The 21613-nt window shown below is 38.4% G+C and overlaps 1 protein-coding gene across 1 annotated transcript in view; it reads left to right on the forward strand.

Annotated features, from left to right (window-relative positions):
* Positions 1-1752: 1752 nt before the first annotated feature.
* The window catches only part of LOC143283928 (uncharacterized), a 44402-nt gene continuing 24541 nt past the window's right edge, over positions 1753-21613 (forward strand). Inside the window, exons 1-7 of the mRNA XM_076590369.1 lie at positions 1753-2082; positions 8503-8620; positions 9403-10251; positions 13156-13191; positions 14189-14284; positions 20941-20977; positions 21514-21562. Coding sequence (XP_076446484.1) covers positions 2066-2082; positions 8503-8620; positions 9403-10251; positions 13156-13191; positions 14189-14284; positions 20941-20977; positions 21514-21562 — 1202 coding nt within the window. The 5' untranslated portion in view covers positions 1753-2065. The remainder of the gene's footprint in view (positions 2083-8502; positions 8621-9402; positions 10252-13155; positions 13192-14188; positions 14285-20940; positions 20978-21513; positions 21563-21613) is intronic.

Genomic DNA, 21613 nt, shown 5'->3' on the forward strand with positions numbered 1-21613 from the left:
CAGGTGTGTGTATGGATCAGTATGCTGGCTTTCACTTCTCCTTGAAACTGAAACTGAAATTTACTACTCCATCAAGCGCAAATGATACATGTGATTTCATATCCCAGATGATAAGTATCATTCACAAGAGTTTCATGCAGTCAAGGTAAATAGTCAGAAACCAGGAACTGATATTCTGATATACAAGGATGTATGGTCACATATATTAAATTGTATTTTATCTTATAATATGATAATATCTGTCTTCAGTATCAGATGAGCAAAATGTCTGCATGAAGCATTCTGTGTGTGTGTGTGTCTGTGTCTCTGTGTGTGTGTGAGCGCATGTATGCACTTGTGGGTGTGTGTTTTTGCATGCACATGTGCGAACATTCCATATAGAAATTATTGCTTTAAGTTATCATTACTTTGCTCATAAAAATTGCAGTGATTTTTTTACTGTTTTTCTTTTGAACTGTGAACAGTGTCTCTTTTATAAGCATGATGCTTTTAAGTAACTATCGTGATAGATAATGGATTAAATTCTTATTGTGTTTCTTGCTAACAACCAAACAGCTCAAAGCACATTACAAAAAATACATGTAATAATTCTACAGGGGTGAGTGAGTGATTGAGTGTGTGTGTGTGTGTGTGTGTGTGTGTGTGTGTGTGTGCCCACACATGCGTGCACATTCATGTGTAAACTATTGTATATATAAAAGATATTAGTGTTCAGCTTTTTTTCTTTTTCTTTTTCTTTTTTTAATAGTCTCAATGTCATTTTAAATGTAAGAATTTTTCTTCAGATTTTATCTTTTTATTGAATGTGGTGACATCTCTTTTATGAGTCAAATGTTTTGAATTATTTAGGTTGTGACTATTTAGGGTTGAGTGGTTTGTGTGTATGTGTGTGTGTTTGTGTGTGTTGAGTTAGATTGTTTAACCTTTGTCCACTAAATGATAAGACACACACAGTGGAACAACAGTGTGTATGTTTGTGTGCATGTGTGAGAGGGGATATAATTCTATAGGCGCACTTGTGTGTGTAGCGGAGGACATGGGGGTGGGATGGCGTTGTGGTGGGGGTCAGTGTAAGTGAAGTTTTATGTGAGAATACCAGTGCTGAAAGCATTCTTTCTTTATGTTAATTTTGAAAATGCTTTTTTTGCTACATTTCTTCTTGTGTATTCTGATGATGAGTCTTTAGTGAGTTTAGTGTTATGTTGTTAACATCACATCAGGAAGGTTCAGTGACAATTTTCTAGTTTTGAAAGTGACTAATAATGACGTATTGTTATTGTCAGCATTGTTATTATGAAGAAAAACAACAACAGACTTACGTTTACCCATTGAAAAAGTGAACAAAACTAAAATTAACAAAATAAAATCTGGATCTTCATTAATGTTTTTCGAGTAATGACCACGTAAGTGAAAGGCAGTCGAAAATCAATTTTAGTTCGTCGTGCACGGTGAGAGAGATGTAGAAACAACGGAGCGAGAGACTGTCAAGCGCCTGTACACATTGGAGTTTTATGACCTCTGTGACGTCACACGATTTCCGCTTTCACAAATAGTCCGCAAAAACAAATAGTTCTAAAGGCCGATGTTTGCGCGAATTTGTCCATTTCATTGAAGTTTTAAAGTCACACGCATTATAAGGTAACAACATGACTTGACATTCCTTTGAAAATTCTTCACTTTACCATCATTTTTTTTGCGTACTAATATGTTTCACGATCTCAGGTTGTAAATACGGACTACTTTTAATGAAGGCTTGACACTAGGCAATATGTGCCCTGATACGAAATTTAAAATGGGATTTTTTCTTATGTGTACCAAAATATTTGGCTACATGGATCACTACAAGCTTTCTGATGTTTTGGAATCATAATTTATTTCTTCAATGGAGTGTTTGTGCGGTGAATTGATCTCAAATTAGGGATTCCACGATGTAGAACTCAACAGAACCAAACTGGGTTCTGAAACCTAGATTACGAAGTGGGACTCAAACAATTCATCAGTTTGAATTCTCCTCTTCTTATTGCTTTTTTGGTGACATTTCTTCACAGGTGCTAGAAAAATCAACATGTCTACATCGAGCAGGTAAGCGTTACCTCAAACGTTTCTGACATTTGGACAAGGTAGAGATGTCGAAGAAATCGGTTGGGGAATGGAGACTGGGACGTAACCTAGCGTGTGCGCATTCAGATTTCGCTGACGATTGTATCTCGAATAGAAATTGGAATACGTGTATCCCCTCGATTTTGTATTGATTTGTATTACATGAAAGAAAATCCGATCATGAAGTTGCTGATCCTTGTAAGGAATATCCCGACACTTGGTTATGGTTGGGACTATCATAGAAGCAGCGACCTCCCGTGTCGGTGACTGCCGTCATGTCTTCATGTCTGGCTATTTTTAGTCGACATCGGGTTACGATAACATGTCCGTCCTATTTTCCGAATCTCGAAGCATGTCAGGTAAAATTAATTTTCTTCTCTTAAGAAAACCCAAATTTTATTTAACTGGTTGTCAGTAAATGTGCTGCTGCTAAACAGGCATTTATCCGAAGGAACCGATCCACCATATTGTCACCTTAGCTCGTGCTTCTGAATGAGCCGAGTTGATGAAAATCACTACAGCAAGCCTGCGTTTTGCCTTGTCTTATAAGAGCTGATTACATAAAATAACCCCTGCGATTATTATCCATTTGGGCATGAAAATGAATATCTTCCAGTATGTTACACCAACAGTAATGTACATGTTAAATTCGTCTTTCTAGAGGTTGATACATCTTCATTGTTGAAATTGGCTCAAAGCCAAGTGGCAAGCAAAGAGAAAGTAAAGATTGGATCGGGCTTGGAGGAGAAAAATCACAGTAGCAGCATCACACACACACACACACACACACACACACACACACACACACACACACACACACATGCACACATTTGCATTTGTAGAAGCATAAGAGACATGTTGATGTTGATTTATAATTTCATGTGTCCACTATTTCTCAGACTTCTTCACCCTCCCTCTCCCTCCTCCATTTTCTTGATTCAAAATTTAGTGTGAGTGTGTTTGTGCATGTGTGGTGTACAATTATAAAACTATGTACAGTCAAGAAAATTTAACCCTTTGACCCCTATTGCATGGAACATAAAGTATCAACATACATGTATTAATCTTGAGTGGTGTCAAATTCATCTAGTATTTGGAACACACACACACACACACGCACACACACACACACACACACACACACACACGATTCATGCATTTTGTATCTATAGACAATATAGTTATTCTTCAGATGTATTTGCTTAAGTAATAAGATTATTAGAGAATTACAACTCCAGACATACCTATATTACTACCATTCATCACATAACATTCAATTCACCATGCATTATTCATTTCATTATCCATCATCTTTTTGTCATAAATAAGTCTGACAACTCTTTGCTTTCACCAGCACTTTATTTGCATGTATTCAAGCAATGACAAAAAGGGTCTTCAGTGTGTCTGAAACATAATGAAAAAGATGATGGATAATGAAATGAATAATGCATGGTGAATTGAATGTAATGTGATGAATGATAGTAATATAGGTATGTCTAGAGTTGTAATTCTCTAATTATAAGGTGTAAACTATTTCAGTCCTTACATATGTACTTGCCATGGTATAGTTAAAGTGACATGCCTGTACAAGACCCATTGGAATTTAGCTGCAAAATTTTAGATGTTAAGATCCATTGGAATACAGTTGCAACAATTTAGACAGAAAGAACACACACACACACACACACACACACACAACACAACACAACACAACACAACACCACACCACACCACACCACACCACACCACACCACACCACACCACACCACACCACACCACACCACACAACACAACACAACACAACACAACACAACACAACACAACACAACACAACACAACACAACACAACACAACACAACACAACACAACACAACACAACACAACACCACACCACACCACACCACACCACACCACACCACACCCAGGGAATATGAAATCTGAAACACAACACACTCATGCAAGCTGCTCTAAATGTGCAACGATGTTACACTGTTCATTAAAAAGAAAAAGAAAAATGAACATCAGTTGTTTTTAAGGGAAAGAGGGGTGTGTGTATATAAAGTGCTCAGAGCTATCTGTTTTCGTCTCCTTTGTTTTGTTTTCGTTGTGCTTTTTTCTTTCTTTTTTTTTTCTCTTTTTTGTTTTTGTTTGTTTGTTGCTTTTTTCCCCCCAACTTGAGATCACTTCCAGTTTAACATAAAATGTGTATCAATCATGCAAATAGCAGTGGGACTTCATCATGGATGTGAAAGATGTCAGAAATGATAGGATACTGTCTATCCTTAAAAAAAAAAGAAGAAAAAAAGAAAGAAGTCTAAATTACACCCCAAAGCTATGGCAGTTGCTAATTCAAATGTAGATGCAGGCAGGATGATGATGATATTGCATAGTGTGTATAATATCATTTGAAGAAAGGCGAGAATTGGGTTATGGATCTTGCTCACAATATCACCTGCTAATGTTTGCTTCCCTCAGGCAAAAATTGTGATATTGACTGAACAAAGCATTCACCTGAAGAACATTTTACATCTGGAGGGAACACAGTAATGTCTGTTCTTGTGCTAGAACTTGAGAATTAGATTAACAGTGTTGAAAACAGTGCAGATCTATACACTCTAGTCCAGTACAAGCAGAATATGGACTTGTCATCATGAAGTTAACAGAACAAAATTATATTCTTATAACTACCAAGTCGCATTCTTCTATAGAGAATTAATCTTTCTCCGTTGAAGAAATCTCTGTTTGAAAATTAGTGGAATAGAAACACTTCTGTTGGAGTGGTAACCATCCAGATCATTAAATAGTTACCCTGGACTTTATAAATGAACCCCTCAGGATAGCATATGATATCAATGGTCAGATAGTAACTTGAGTAAGAAGGTTTGAACAGTGTGCAACAATGAAAATGTTCTGTAAGTTGATGAACTTGTGAGTGTACATACTACATATAACAGCAAAGTGGAATAAAATTTATAGAGACTGGTGTAGTGGCCAAATGGTTAGACTTAGAGTACTGAAGTCTTGCCCAAGTTTCCTGAGTTTGATCCCCACTTTCAGTGCACCTGGTGGTTTGAGGGTGGAGATTTTTCAGATCTCCCAGGTCAACATGTGTGTGCAGACCTGCTTGTGCCTGAACCCTAAATGCAAGCAGAACATCAGATATGCATGTTAAAGATCTTGTAAGTAACCCATGTCAGTGTTTGGTGGGATATGGAAACAAGAAGATATCCAGTATGTTTACCCCTGAAAACCGTGTATGACTGCCTGCAAACCAGAGTAAAAATGGTCTGCAAAAGCCCACACATTCATGTATATAGTGAACAGCCCACAAACAAGAAAAACAAAGAGAGAGAATATGAAAGAATGAGAATAAAGAGTGGAGACTGACCATATTATGAAGAAATCTGCCTGGTTATGATTATGTATTTTGGACACAAACTGACAAAGCATATGTGTGAGCACAGTGCCAAAGTCTGTAGATGTGTAATACGTTGTGTACATGATCAGCATTCAAACCTCGATAGAGAAGTTTGCATAATGGCATGTCCAATAATTGTTTCTGTTTGTATAGAAGAAAATGTCGCATATCAATATCAATTATCATAATTATGTTTGTCGGTTTTGTCACTTTCTTACGTCTTGATCATTACTGAGAACTTGGGATGATCTATATTCTTTGGCTCTTCAGTGGATATTTTTAGAATGTGTACCCACCTATCCAGTAAATGGTAATTAAAATATGAGCGAAATGTTAAAAGAAATATATAATACAGTGCACACAATTGTCATGTGCAGTTCTCAGTAGAAGTTTATCAAAGCAAACAAACAGTATAACAGACTATTCAACAACATAAACACTGTCAATATCACAGCATTCAACTTTCAGGATACTAATGAAAGATAGGGTTAATGTATCTGTGGCACAACTTAAGATCTAATTTTGCTCTGTCTATCTTGCCAGATGTATGCCCTTACAGCCTTAGGCTGAGCTGTAGTTTCAGTTAATGTCATCATGATCATGTCAGTATTTCTATTTGCCTTTAATTTGCGAACAAATGCTCTTCGGCCTCTTGCGATGAAAGCATGAATTAAAATTTAAATACAGTTTGAGAATAAAGTGAGATGGGGAGCATGGTGAGAGTAAGGGGGTGATGATGTTTGAGAATACTTTGATTTATTTCACCTTAAGTTTTCAGTTCTTTGGAAGATCTGAACAGATACATGCAGGTGTACCCACTGTTCTTCTCCATCTCCACCTTTGCAATACTTTTGCGAATGTGGATACACAAACACTTCAACTTCAAGGATTTTTTTTCAATTTATTCTGTGTTTCAACACATAGGCATATATGCACACATTGTCTGTTGTAGAAAATACACAGTGCTTAACCTTTTCAGTGCCAGAGAATTTTGTTTAAAAAAGAAAAAGAAAAAGTGCTCTCTTACCATGGAATTTTGAGGTTTCAGGGGTAATGAATTATTTTTTTTTTAAATTCTGCCACAAAAAACAATAGGAGATACAGAATGAAAGTAAATCCTATAAGTTTATAATGACAGTTACAACACTTGTACTTTTTGTTGTCTTGGAAGTGTATTTTAATGTCCCAGTGACAACATACATGGGTTGGGTCAATACAAAATGTCAGTCACGTTCTCAGAGAGTGAGCTGTCAAGCTTTTCTTAAACTTAAGTGTCCCCCTCTGGAGGAAAAAGGGCTTTGATGATATTCCCTTCATCCTGGTTGTAACTGATCTGAAGTGTCTGTTTTGTCTCCTCTCTAAAGAAATTGTCTCCTCTCTAAAGAAATCAGTCAACTAATCAGTGACAAAAAGTGTTAACATTTTTTTTTTAATGTAAACACTTAATTCCTGTCTATCGTCTTGTCAACCCTAGGTTTTAAGAAAACCAAGAATGATTGGCTGTTGCCATTCCTGGCAGTTGATCACTGTGAAAAGACAATTTACCAACAGGTGCCACACCCCCTCACCTTGCCCTCTGTCTGACTTTTGACCTGTTGTCTCACAACACTCCCCTTTCTCTCCTCCCCCTGTTCTCAAATTATGTGAAAGTACTGAGCCTTCACTGTCAGTAATGGTCACTCATTCAGAAATTATGTCTGTTTGGATAGATGGACTGAAGAAAGTGTTGAAATTGAATGTTGCTGTCAGTTTTGTCAATGTTGTTGTCATCACCTTTGAGTTCGAACCAATCATACTTTAGTTTAAGATAAGACAGATCCCTCTCTCATCATCATACTCATACATAAGCATCATCACAGCTTGCAAAGTTGTGTCATTCTGCCGATTGGGACCACTGTCTTCCCTTTACAAAGTGTCTGACACCTTTTTGGCATGTGAGGCAACCCTCTTTACATGTGCGTTCCAACTAATCCAAGTGGTCCAGTTAGCAAATCATTATTGAGAAAAAAGGGTTCTTCCACCTGATGAATGCTCACTTAAATAACATGTTCATAATACAAAACACATTAAACTAACCATTCAGAGTTTGTTCATGTTCATTTTACCAAACCCAGATGAAGGAAAAACAGAAATACATGCAGCATGTCAGTGGACATCTTTTACTGGCTTTAAGCACTATCTTTTACTGGCTTTAAGCACTATCACAATATGACAGTGGCATCACTTTTTGCAGGACGTCAGCTGACATCTCATACTCATAGGCACCCAACTTATTAAAAAAAGAAAGAAAAAAAAAAAGAAAGAAAAGACACACACACACACACACACACACACACACACACACACACACACGTACAAACAGCTTGACTCTCATTTGCTTGCACACAAAATGACAATAGATTATACATTCCACTGTTTTTCTTTTCATTTCTTGCCTTTTCATGATATTGTTAGACACATAGATGTATTATATGATGTAACAGAAGAACTGATATATGATTCCTGTCAGTCTAAACACAACTTCATGATAAGTTGGTTAATATATTATTCTTAGAACTGTAATACACATTCTGCTTTTCTATCCTGACACTTTCTTGGTTGCTGTCACTTATCAGTAACTGTTTGACGTATTGATTAAAGATGAGTTTCTTGAACAATAATAGAGGATTAAGAAATATTAGTGTGCATCATCAGGAGACTCGGACTACTGAGTGATCATATATTGATAAGTGTAAAGTGGACTGAGAGTGGCACCTCAGCATATACATGTATTCAACAACTGAGGCTTGTCACTCTGATCAGCCATCATGTTTGTAGACTGTTTTAAGTGAAGATTGACCTTTTTTTTCAATATTTGGCATAAATTTGTTTGGCATGAGCCACGAACTGATGAAGAGATTGTAGAGTGAAAGAATTAGAATGGTCCATGCTGATGTGTGTGTGTGTGTGACATGACTTATAAAAGTTGCATGTTTTTTTTCCAGGCTTGAGATAGAACGGAGAAGGAACCAGGCCCAGAGGGAGCGAGCAAGTTTGGCTCAGGTGGCGAGGGACGGAGACAGCTTCCCCCGAGTACCTGTGTTGTTTCAACCTCCCGCAATGGTGTGAAATTTTCTTTTTGTTTTAATATTTTAATTATAAATTCATTTTCTTTAAAGGTATATTTTTTTTTTATAATTATAGCTACACTTAAGCTCATTGTTGTACTGTGTACATGATTTTAAGGACTTAGAAAATTTAGTTATTTGCCCATTTTCCTTTATTCACAAAACTGTTTTAGAACCTGGGGTGATAGTAATATTGCTGTACCTATCATTTAACACGAACTTCAAGCAGTGGAACAATAAATGAGAGCAAAACAGATTTAGCTTGTATTATGATTTATATGCATATTGTATTTTGTATGTAGATGTTTGACAGTTTGATTGGCAGTGTCTGAAACAATAATTCGCAATCAATATAAGAAAGGGGAAGGGGATGCTTAAGGCTCAAAAGGAAGAAGTGTGTGTTCAGGATGCGTGGTCTGCATAGCTTTGTAGTAACACAAGCATATTTAGGAAGCAAAAGTCCTGATACAGGCGAGGTGTTATAGTCTTCATACATTCTTGGGACAACAAAGAGATGCTTGTATTCTTAATCAGTTAATGTACATTCTTGGGACAACAAAGAGAAACTGTCCACCACTGAACAAACAAATTTGAACATCATGATTATGAAGAAAAACATTAAGAGACAGACAACTCTATTACGTAAGGATTTTACATGGATGCTTTATGATGTAAGATGATGTAACATAATGTATTTGTTATTACAATTTCTTTATCTCTTTTTTAAGATATATTTATTATGATTTATGATAACAGTTTGTTCCATGTAATTTTCAGGAAAACAGAGGTGAGGTTGTTGACGACACAACCCAGTTAATTGAATCATTGTTTGGTCCCTGGGCAAATGTGGAGTGGAAATCGGGAAATCCAGTTCTCAAACCGATTGCCAAAGTGAATAACCCCAATCAGAAAGCCAGAGAAGAGAACAATATCCCAGCTCATCAGAATCAAGAGAACTCCAGGGAAAATCGTGCTAACCACCATCGCAGCAATAGTGAGCAAAGAACTGAATTGGCAAACAAAAAACTGCCAGAGTCGAGTAGGAGGTCTACATCCAGTGTAGCTTCCCATTCTGGGAGCTCTCACTCTCACCATCATGCCTGGCGGTCATCAGAGAAACCCAGCCCCATCCAACCTCAGCACACTGGACCGGCCTCTTCAGCAGCCAAAGGCCCCAGCCTGGAACGAGAGCGTCATCACCCTGCAAGGGAGTTTCATGGGAGTGAAAAGCATAAGGGTGATAACCCCAGCTCACACCCTCACTCCAGTGACAGGAAGTCACGCTGGGAAACGGGCCACGTGTCACGTGGTCGCGGGCCCTCAACCCCACCCTGCTCCCCACCACCCAACCACTCTGCGCAGTGTTCCCCCTTACCTGATCGGACTCCCCCACCGTCCTCCACTCACACCCCACCTCCTCCACATCATCAGACCCCGCAGCCACCTCATGGAACCCCCCCACCTGTGCGACATACGCCACCACCTCCCAATCATCCTAGTCCACCACCTCCAGCAGAAGCAGAAGCACAGCGGATCTCTCCTCCCACCTCTCGCTCTTCTGTAACGAAAATCGACTCAAAAATGCACAGTGGAGATTCAAAGCCTAACTTATTTTTGGATATAAAGGTCAGTGGTACAAGTGGTGTACTTATAAGTTATACTATAGAAAATGATATTTCTTGATTTTTCTGTGTGTCTGTCTGTGTCTGTGTGTACATCTGTATGTGTGTCTGTATGTGTGTACCCTATAATTTGGGATATTTTGTTTTATATACCATAATGATGATTATGATAAGTGATAGGGTTGGTTAGGTATGTTTTAGACTGTTTGACATGGCTGTATTCTGATAACATCAAATCAGTCAGGCCCAAGAGATATAGACACCTGCAGTTTTGGTCAGGAAATTTGAGCAACACTCCCAAAGGCTCATCTGTGAAGTGGGTGACCCTTCATTTGGTGGTCCCAGTCTTCCCATTAGATCATATAGCAAATAGTACATTCAGTCGTGGGTAGGTGTCAGCACAAAAATCAAAACTGATGGGGGTCAAACTCAGGTCCACCAGGTTTTTGTCAATCCTCAACGCTCACAACTTAACCACAGTGGCTGATGGTATTTCACAGTTTGTTTTGCACTATTATTCTTATTGCATTGTGAGTGTGTACATGTGAAAGCTGTTGTCCTAGATCATTGTGAACAGTACAATAATCATATACAGTGCTTCTTCATCAGTGTTTTTGTTATGTTTTCATGGAACAGAATTAAAATATGTTGGGTTTGTGTTCAAACTATGTGAGAGAGAACATACAATATACTTTTGTTTAGTTCATGAATTCTCCTTGGCCCTTGGCTCTATACACTAAAAGTAGTTGCAAATTTTGTGCTGGAAATGGAATTTTCATCTATTCTGTTCTCATTGTTTCTGGAATTTTGCCTTTTCTTTTGGTCATCTTTTCCTTTCTCATTTGTTTTTTATTTGCTGGTCCTTTCACTTTTTTCCCTGCAGAAAATCTTTTTTGTGTGTGTATTTTTCTGGACCTATGAATTTGATATTTTATTGCGGGTATGTGTGTGTATTTTCTAATGCCTACGAAGTGCAAGTTGCTTGTTCCAAGTGGTTGGTGTTTTTTTTGTTGTTGAGAATGGCTGTTTTTAATAGATGATTAATTTTTGGGTGTTTTTTTTGTGCTCACATGTGTAAACAAATTGAGTCTTATCTTATAACCGGTGTTCGGTTGTTTCTTTATGTGTTTGGTGGAATCTTGACAGAAGATGAAAAACCAGATTTTGAGAAAAATCATAGGTCAACATCAAGGGCATGTTCTACTTCTAGCTTTTTGTGGTTTACAGGTAAAGTATCTATAGATACAAGTCTTGAGTGTGCTTTCCCTAATTTTCTTTTCAGGTTGTCTTTTCTGTTTCCAAAGGGAACAGCTGCTATTTTGGAAATAAATCTCTTCAACCCAGATAATGGCCATATAAGCAGTGGTGATGATAGAACCTGCCAGCAGGGTTGTATTTTAAAAGCCACATTGATATTCTCACAGTATATTTTGTTCATACCAGTGTTTTTTTATCAACATACTAGCAGCTACAAATATCTTTCTCAAGTGCTTAATGCCAATGCATAATAATTAATGTATAGTCAAAATAAAGCATTGTGTACATTTACAGAAGCATAAAAGAAAATAGAGATATAATGTTGACAGTTTACAGTTAGTTAGAAAGTTACTTGAGATATTGTTATGCTTCTGTATGTGACAAAAACAACAAGCAAACAAAAAAACAAAAACAAAAAAGAAAAAAAAAGGAAAAGGTAAAAGAATATAAAGGATCATGAAATGCAGGTGAGCAGATAATTAAGTGACTGAGAAATAAACAAAAAATTGATCCAGACAGATATTATCACTTGTCAAAACAAAAGAGAAGAAAAAAGAATATGACAAAAAAATGCAATCCTTAAAAGTAGGGAAAGTCACACCTATGCAGTGAATTAAGTCTGCTTCTGTTACTTAAAACCAGTGTGCAGAATGTAATCTCTAATTATGTCACTTAAAGGGTGCACACAGTTGCAGAAATGAACATGAAATCTTAGAATCTTAGAGAACTATCAGTTCTACTTCAGCTTTACTACTGCTACTACTGTAGTGCCATGTTTGTGTGCTTGATATTTTGGGTTGTGGCAACCCTTACCAATATGTATTGATAAGTGTTCAAATCAATTTCTGAAAATGATAATGTGCAACCAAACTTGCCAGTTCTTTAAGTTTGTGAATGTGAGTGTAAGCTGGACCTTTCAGTGTTGTCTGATCATGATGTCCTGTCCAAGCCACTGCCTTTGTTCTCTGTCTTATGCAGTTCCAGTCATTATTATTATTGTTATTACTATAAGTCTGACTATGAGCATTTATGCCTCATCTTGAAAATAAGCCCCAGGCATCAGTTTTATCATCAGCTTTATCAGCTGTAGATTTTTTTTGGTTTTTGTGGGTGATGTTACTATTATACTATTACTAATGTGTAGTATAAATATTCCTTTATTTTTTTGATTCACAAATTTTTGCAAGCATTGTTTGTGGAAATACTTACGCAGATTATAAATGACAGTGCAAAATGGTGTAAAATTGCTCTCCAATTCCAGTGACAATCTCCATCACTTCAAAGCCATGTGATGATGTGACTGATTGGTAATGAACAGCTAAGTCAGCAACAGTAGAGCTCAGTCTTTATTGAACCCAGCGTCCAAAAGCAGCAACCACATATGTTCAGTGCTATGTTAAAATCTTGAATATTAATAAATGGCTTTGGTTAGATATCAGATTGAAATTATCTTCTTTTTTTTCTAATGACATTATATTGGCAGGTTAATCAGAGAATCCCATTATGAGGCTAATTGTACAATGTTTTGTATAAGTGTTTGCAGGTGTGATATTTAAATCTAAGTTTCTGACACTAAAAAAGAGTTCACTACATATGATTTCATTAGTATGACATGTATAAGTAATGGCCATTGTCTAACTTTCTGTTCCAGAGAGAAGAGAGGGGCCAACTTGATGACATATTCAAAGTAAGTTCAGAATCCCAGCTTGACCTCTCTCTCTCTCTCTCTCTCTCTCTCTCTATGTGTGTGTATATATATATATATATATATATATATATATATATATATACACACACGCTTGTTTGTCTTGTGGACTTTGTATTTTATTTTTCCTCCCTCCACTTTTTCCTTCCTTCCAAAAAATGCTCTCCATCCCTCCTTGCTATTCTCTCTCTCTCTCTCTCTCTCTCTCTCTCTCTCTCTCTCTCTCTCTCTCTCTCTCTTGTCCTCTTTCATCTCTTCTTTCTTCTTCCTCTTCATCTGCCTGCTCTTCCCTCATCTGCATGTTCAGTTATATTCCTAAAGTGTCCTTTTTTTGGGTAGCAAGATAATCTAAGTGCAAAGGTTCAAATCCCACACTCACTGGTATTTTTCCTCCTCCACTAGACCTTGAGTGGTGGCCTGGATGCTAGTCATTCATACGAGATGATAAACTGATGTCCCATGTGCAGCATCCACTTACTGCATGTAAAAGAACTCACAGCAACAAAAGAGTTGTCCCTGGCAAAATTATGCAGAAGAATGCACTTTCATATAAAAACAAATACACCTGAAAAAAGGGGGGTTGGCACCCTTCAATGCTGTAACGCACCCCCTGAATTTCACACAGAGGAAATCTGTTGTGAGAAAAGAATAATACAGTACAATACTTTTCCTGCTTGTTCCCCACCCTCCCCACCCAAACCCCCTCTCCCTCCACTCCCTCGTTGAGTACTTGCCTCTGAGAATGAAAAAAAATCTACGGTCTGTCTTGATTTAATAGTTTATACCTTTACTTGTTGACCTGGTTTCTAAGTCAAGCTGAATTCATTGTTTTGTGATGATTCTAATGATGACTAGGTACAGCAATTTGTTAAATTTTGAAAAGAAAAAAGTTGGAATTGTCAATGTGTGAGGGTAAATAAGAATAACTAATAAGGAATAGCAGTTGATTGATGAGGGGTGGTGGTTCTGCTGTGAACAGGAGATGGCAGTGACCACGCCTCTCACTGCTCTGTCTGAAACTCCAGTCTTATGCAAGCCGGCCTCAGAGTTCAAGTTCGTCCCCAGAGATGCACAGGTCAGTTCTTCACGTGTGTTGTTGAAAGTTTTGTGTCAAACCTGTCCTGAACTTCTTAGTGTTCATTTTGTAAGTGCATAGTCTGTCATGCGTTTTCTCTTTCCCTCCTGTCAGTGCTGCATGTCCACCTGTTGTGTCTTCTCTTTCTTTCTTATAATGAAGCAGTTTAGTTTACAGGAAGAATCTCGCACCTCCAGCTGTGACATTGTCACATGGTACAGGGCTCTGAAATTGACAACTGTCTTGTTCAAGTATGGTGATCCTCAGATCAGCTGGCATCCCAGTAAAACTCTTGCCTTCTCACTTGGCTTGTTCAGAACCATGTCACAGTTTTATATTATGCGACAGATGTTTGAGTGGCTTTTTTTTTTCTTCTTTCTCCTCCTTACGTGTACTATCTGTAGCAGCCAGGTGTGTTGCTTTGTGCCTTGATATTGATAGTGACAGACACTTGCCACACATGCATTCACACATAGCCCTGACAGCTGTGGATGCCCATGCAAAGTGATACAGCCTGGTATAAATTTGGCTGAAATTATAATGCACTCTTGGCTCAGGCTTAGGCTGCAACTATCCTGTGAATAGAATATAGTTTAACTAGTGGTGGCAGAAGTTAGCATCCAGTTTACATGTTTTTAATTATAATACATATTTAATAACTGTCCAGGCCCAAATATATTGCATTTCATGACATACTGTCCACCCCTTGGTGTTACATTTAAAGACCAGCAAACAGCAGCAGGATAGACAAACTGTAGGTCTTGAAGTGTTAACATTTGATTTTGGAATATTAGTAAACACCAGTAAATTAGACTATACAATTTGCTTGTGGCTATTTGTTTAGTGTCCTGTCATGAAACGTGCCAGCTGACCCTCAAAAGCTGTTTTCAGGAGTGTCTTGATCACAGATGTCTGTACGAAGACATGGCAGGCCAACAAAGAAATGGCAAAATCCCTTTGACAAGTGACAAGTTACAATTATAATGATCACTATAAGTCTATTACATGATCTATGGAAATGGGTTCCTGTCATCCTGTGCTTGAGGAAAGAAAGACATTCTGTTTGATTGAAGCCTGTACTGCCAGCATTGTTGGATGCCATTGCAGATTGGCTCTGTTCTAAAACAGGAGGCTGGAAGTGACACCTGATGTTATTTCTGTTCTTCCTGCCCAGATATTGTTTCTTGACTCCAGCTAATGTTTTTATACTGTAGTGTTAGAGCTGCTAGCCATGCATGGCTGCATGCGCTGCTCAGAGAAGCAGTGAATCCTGATAACGCATGACTTTTCTCTTGGGCCTTATCCCTGGTTGTATACACCATACAGGGAATAGTCTGTAAGAGGGTGCAGGGTAGTAGTCTCTGAAGGTCTTTTACCTGTCAGTTAGAGTCTTCATTGATAATCACAGACACAGAGCCAGAATCTAAGTAAATCTCCTAACAGCAAAGTAAACCAGCAGTCATTGCAGTTATTACCACACATGGCACATACACATCCATGCACAGGCAATGAATGCACAGCTGGTGAAGATGAGTCCCCACTGATGAGTCATACTTAACACTGACCAGAAATCTTGAGGGATTTGATTGTCCATGCCTCTCTGCCTGTGCTGTAGAACACAACAACAAAAATATTTTGACGTCAAACACACAGAAAGGGAAAGGTAACAGAATGCATGAATGGCATGAAATTTGCTGGCAGTCATATTTTAGCTTGGTTTCACCACACATCATTGTCAGGCTGTGGTATGTCTTTGTGTGACACAAGACATATATAACATAAACTGTCATACAATGATGCAGGCACTCTTTGTGTAATGAAGGGAAAGGGTTGGGAGTTCCAAGTCTTAGTATGTTTAATGGACACCTGTTTTTAATTTAAACTTTATGCACATTGTAAAACAGTATGCTTCTCTTCTAGACTTCAGGGGGGTTTCAAGCAAAATTGTTGTTTCTCATTGAAACCTTAAAATCATAATGTTCAAAAGATGTAACTGGAGAAATGTACACAACTGAAGAAAAAATGTGTACGTAGATTTTGCAGTGGAAGCATGCGTCCAGAGCAAACGTGTGCATGCGCGCACACACACACACACACACGCGCACACAGAGATGTACATGCGTGTATACATATTGTCACTCACAGATGCAAACATATGCACACATGTGCATACATACACAATTCCCAAATTTGTTGCTGGCAATGTTGAACTAAAAGGAGATGATTATATCACAGTATTGAATGTACAGAATTTTGTTTTACAAGGGTGTTGGATTGTTGTGATGAAAATTTATTCAGTTTGATTGTCATAGGGTGGAGCAATTAGGAAACACATGTTTTAAATGATTTGTCAGTCTGTGTCTGACATCAGTCTTGTGTACTATATCTAAATGCTGAGGACTATGCATTCAAATCAATAGGTAAAAAATGTACACACACTGCCTCAGGGAAAGACATGGAACAACAAAAGATCACACACTCTGGGTATGTTGTTCATATTAGTCACAATGACATTTTCAGACATGCAACTTCAATCCCCCACCAACTGCATCCACCCCTTTCCCCTCCCCCAGCTGTCTTGATGAGACTCATTTCTGCTTGAATCCTCAGAAGCAGTGACTGTATTGGGGGAGGGGTTGTGTTAGGGGTTGGGGTGGGGGATGCTGAGTATGCAGGTAGTATGCACCTTTTAGTTTTACAAGACTGACAGTGTGTTGATAGTGTCTTATGTGAGGGTGTGTGTGTGTGTGGAGGGGGTCAGGGGGTGGGGGCAGAGGGGATGTTGTGCTGATGAAGTGTAGGAGAGAAGGCCCAGAAAGCTAGGGAAGGGAGGAATGTGCGTAACGGCACCTGTTTGTCATTGTCAGTGAATGTCTTGCCACACAGTCTGACACAACCATGCCATTTGGGCCCACCACACTTCTGCTGCCTCTGACGCAAGTGTGTAGTCAGTCTACTGCCTGCCTGCCTTACTCTTTGAAAAGTTTGCACATCATCGTGATCATGCTCATGTGTTCAAACCCACTGAGAAACAGAATATCTCATGCTGGTGTGCACTTTTGAGGCTGTTGATTTGAAATGATATTCATGCATCACATGCATGCATGTTCATATTGAGATTCACCCCACACTCTCTCCCCTCCATCCCCCCTCTCACACTCTCTCAGAATATAACTTATACTGTTATAGACATGTAGCAACAATAAGAACTGCAGAGAGATTTACTTAGAAGTAGATTTTTTTCTGGCTTTAGCTCCTGGCTTTGAATCATGGAATAAATAAGAGTGTGTGTGTGTGTGTGTAAAAGTGAGTTTGTGTACCAGCTATTGCATGCATCTTGAAGTGATTGTTCAAGTTAGTGCTCATCATAACAGCAGGGAAACACATCAAGTCAGTGCACAGTATTTTTGGTCAAAGTAAAAAAAAAAAAATTAAAAAAAAACCCCCACCAAACTACTGCATATCTGTGATTATCCGGTGGAGCCTGGTGTCTCAGCCCCCCTCCCCCTCCGCCACCTCCCCTCCTGTCTGGCCCCACATAACACGGACTCACAAAGTGAAGAGAGGTGCCAACACTTGGCAGTCTGTGTGTGTGTGTGCCAGAACACACCTCAGCAGGTTTGGAGGGAGGATTTCCCCCCTCACCTGACATAAGCCGCTGCCCCCCACCCCCACCCTTATCCCCCCATTCCCACCCCATGCTATGGTCGCTATGGCATTTGATATACTAGCCCATGAAAGGAGAGAGTCAGTGGGGCAGTGAGACCAGACCTCGTTGGATGTTTCTGCCTGTCTGCTGTGTTAGATCAGCTTTTGTTGGTTCTGCTGTCGTTTACCTCCATCCTACCTTGTTCCATATTCAGCATTTCATACCACAGATTAATTTGATTAGCTGTTTCACACTGTGCTAGAAGGCCACAGTTGGAGAAGGTCTGTGTGTGTATGCTGTTCATTTTTCTCCCTCGGATGTCCAGGGGGACAGTCAGCAGATTAAAGTTTGCCCATCACTCTCCCCAACTCCACTACCACCACCCATACCCTTCTGCCCCTTTCTGGCCTGGTCTCCTGAGGACAAAGTAAGACAGAAGAATGGGTCCCCATCAGCAGGGAAATATGGCTTGATAATCAGTGTAATTGACACTGCGCGCACCAACACACACAGACACATACACTCTCTCTCTCACTCTCTCTCCCCCCTCTCTCTCTTTCCCTCTCTCCCCCCTCTCTCTCTTTCCCTCTCTCTCTCCTCTCTCCCCCCCCCCCCCCCCCCCCCCCCCCCCCCCCCCGTCTCTTAACCCCCCCTCTCTCTTTCTGTATCCCCCCCCCCCCTTCCCCAACTATTTTCATTCTTTATCAGTGAACTTGCTTTTGAGGTAGCAAAAAAAGAAGAAAAAAGGGAAGACATTGCAGTGGCATATAGTTCATTCCAGGTGCTGTTGAAATATTCTGTTATTGTTTGCTAATAGTGTTATTCTTATATCAGGCAGGGTTGTAGGGTTAGATTTGACTGTAAATCTGGACAAATTGATGGTTTTTTTAAAGAGAGGACATCTTTCACATTATGAAAAATGGTTTCAAGGAAGTTGCGTGGGTGAAGTAACAAATTCATATGATTATTTTGGTCTGCTTACAACTGAGTTGAGTCTTAGGAGTGCATAGATCAATGGAAAGGGGTTGATACAAATTTTAAGATTGTTAAAAAAAAAAAAAAAAAAAAACCAACTGTATATTTTTTTCTATATTCAAGAAACTATTTGACTCACAAAGTGAAACAATTCTAACATTTCTAGCAGAAGTCTGGGGATTGTAAGATAATAATTTAAATAAAGAAATTGAAAAAGTTTGTATCACTTTCAGTGTCATTGCATTCATCCAATAAAATGTCACATGATGAAACTGGTCATTATCAGTTTTGTATAAAACCAAAGATCAAATGTATCAAATACTGGCTTAGATTAATACAGCTCCCATTGACAAGAATATGTAGGCAAGCTTATGAAATGATGCTAAATCAGTTAGATTCTGGAAAAGAAAAGGAGCTTTTTTGTGAAGAATGTTTTAACCACACATGTTTAGATTAGGATTGTCTGTATGTGTCAGGGTGTTGGCTGTGAACAAACATTTCTTGCATATTTTAAGAACAGGTTCATCAACTCAAGATTGGCATGACCTCATTGAAATGTTGGTTTACCTCCTCTTAGAGCATTTTTTAGATGGAAAAATATATTAAAGTGATTGAGAAATAATAAATGGCAGAGAACCAGTTTGGCTCAATTCAGAATAAGAAATGTGAACAAAAAGTGATTCTCTGCTGACATGTCCACATGGTCCCCTTGTCCTATGTGGGGTGCAATTTTCTTTTTATATGTAACTCTGACAAGGGTATTCACAAGAAATGTAAAATTTTAACAAAGAAACTTCAAAGAACAAGTATTCTACTCATACATGACAAACTCTGAAAATGGGGATTAGATTGCAAGCCAGATGCGTCTCCATTGCATGGTATTGTCAGGAAAAGCAATTAGTTATGAAAGCCATATAGTTATTAGATATAATTACTGCGACCCAGAATCTTTGACATGCATGTGTGATCTTCTGCATGTGTATACACCCAAATCGAGTTCAGGCACTAGCAGATCTGCATATATGTTGACCTGGGAGATCAGAAAATTTTCCACCCATTACCCACCAGGCACCATTAACAAGATTCGAACCCGGGACCATCACATTGAAAGTCCAACGCTTTAACCACTCAGCTGTTGCGCCATGAGATATATAGCAATGCACCAACCTCAAAATTCAACAATGGTATTACACCAAACAATATTACAACAATGTGTATCACACAAACAAAAACATGCACTTAGACTTGACCTGGATCTTTCCTGATGTATATTGGGAATAATATCGGATTAAGACAGCTTTCTATATAAATGTGACAGAAAAAATGATTTCACACCAGTCTGCCGTCATGTGGGGAGCATGAAAACAGGACGAGATTAAATTTTGTTTTTTGTGATGCAACCTTTTTGGTCACATGGAATGTCCTACAATTCAGAATCTCGGCAGTCAGTATTTACTTAAGTATTACAAAACATGACCCAGCTTCCACAAATATGCAACATTGATGTCTGTTAGTACTAAGAAAAAGTTGCTGAATGTTACTTTATTTAATGTTTGTTCAACTGTTCATATGTTTGTGTTATCAGCCATTTGTATGCATCATCTCATTGAAATTGGCTTTTCTCACATTATATATCTATCCACTTCTGCCTTGAATCTTGAACATGTTTTTGAAAGTTTTGTATTTAACCATTTTATCCTGCTGTTTGAACTGTATTGTTGAAAGTATTTTCACTTTGCTCTATGCCAGTTATTTTTTAACCAGAGTACAGGAATTGTTGCTTGTAACTACTTCAAAGATAGATGCCACAAAGCAACTTGCCAGCTACGCTAGTGGCTGGCAGTTCACTTTCCAACGAGAGATTCACTTTTGTTGTTTTTGTGTTGTTATGTTGATGATGAAAATTAGGCCCCACACTTATAATAAAAGATATTGACAGCTGAAAGATGATGTGAATGCATGGGGGGAGTCAGTTGGAAATGAATCCTGAGTCCAAGGTATTCAGAAAGCTTCAACATTTGTTGGTGTGCAGGTGGACCAAGATCTGAAGCCAAAACCTTCGTTGCCTGGTAAGTGACACACAGCGTCTTAAGTTTTTTGGTATTTTTCCATTTCTTCTGATTTCATCTGGGGAAAAGATAATGGCCTGTATTGTTCACATTTTTACCAGGAATATGAAAAAAGGTTGTGAGTTAGTTCTTCTAAAGGATTCAGGTTGAAAGAGACATCATATGTCTAAAAGTTGTGTTTCTGTAGACTGGTTTCTTTCAGGAACAGATTTTAAAGCTATAGATTTTAAAGCTATTTGAGTTTATAACTATAAGTGCAAATTTCAAAGATACGTTGAAAACGACAGCTTTCAGCAGTTTGAATGTTTGGGAACACATTTTGTAGTTACTTGAGTTAATGAATGCAGATTTTAAAGATCTATTGAAAACAACAACAGTTTAAATTTTCAGTAAACTTTTATATGTTTGTAAATGCTTTGGAGTATCTTTACAAATTTATAAGTTTATTCATGTGTTCTACTGTTAATGACTGATGCACAGTCATGAACTGTATTAAAATGAAGAAAGAGATATGATCAGCATACTATTTGTCACAGAACCCGAGTATGCCATGACAAAGACGGAAGCAGAACCCACCATTGCATGGTATGTAAATTAGTCTGGTCTTGATGACTTGTTGTTCAGTCAAATGCTGTC

Source organism: Babylonia areolata, chromosome 7, assembly GCF_041734735.1.
Source record: "Babylonia areolata isolate BAREFJ2019XMU chromosome 7, ASM4173473v1, whole genome shotgun sequence".
Lineage (NCBI taxonomy): Eukaryota > Metazoa > Mollusca > Gastropoda > Neogastropoda > Buccinidae > Babylonia > Babylonia areolata.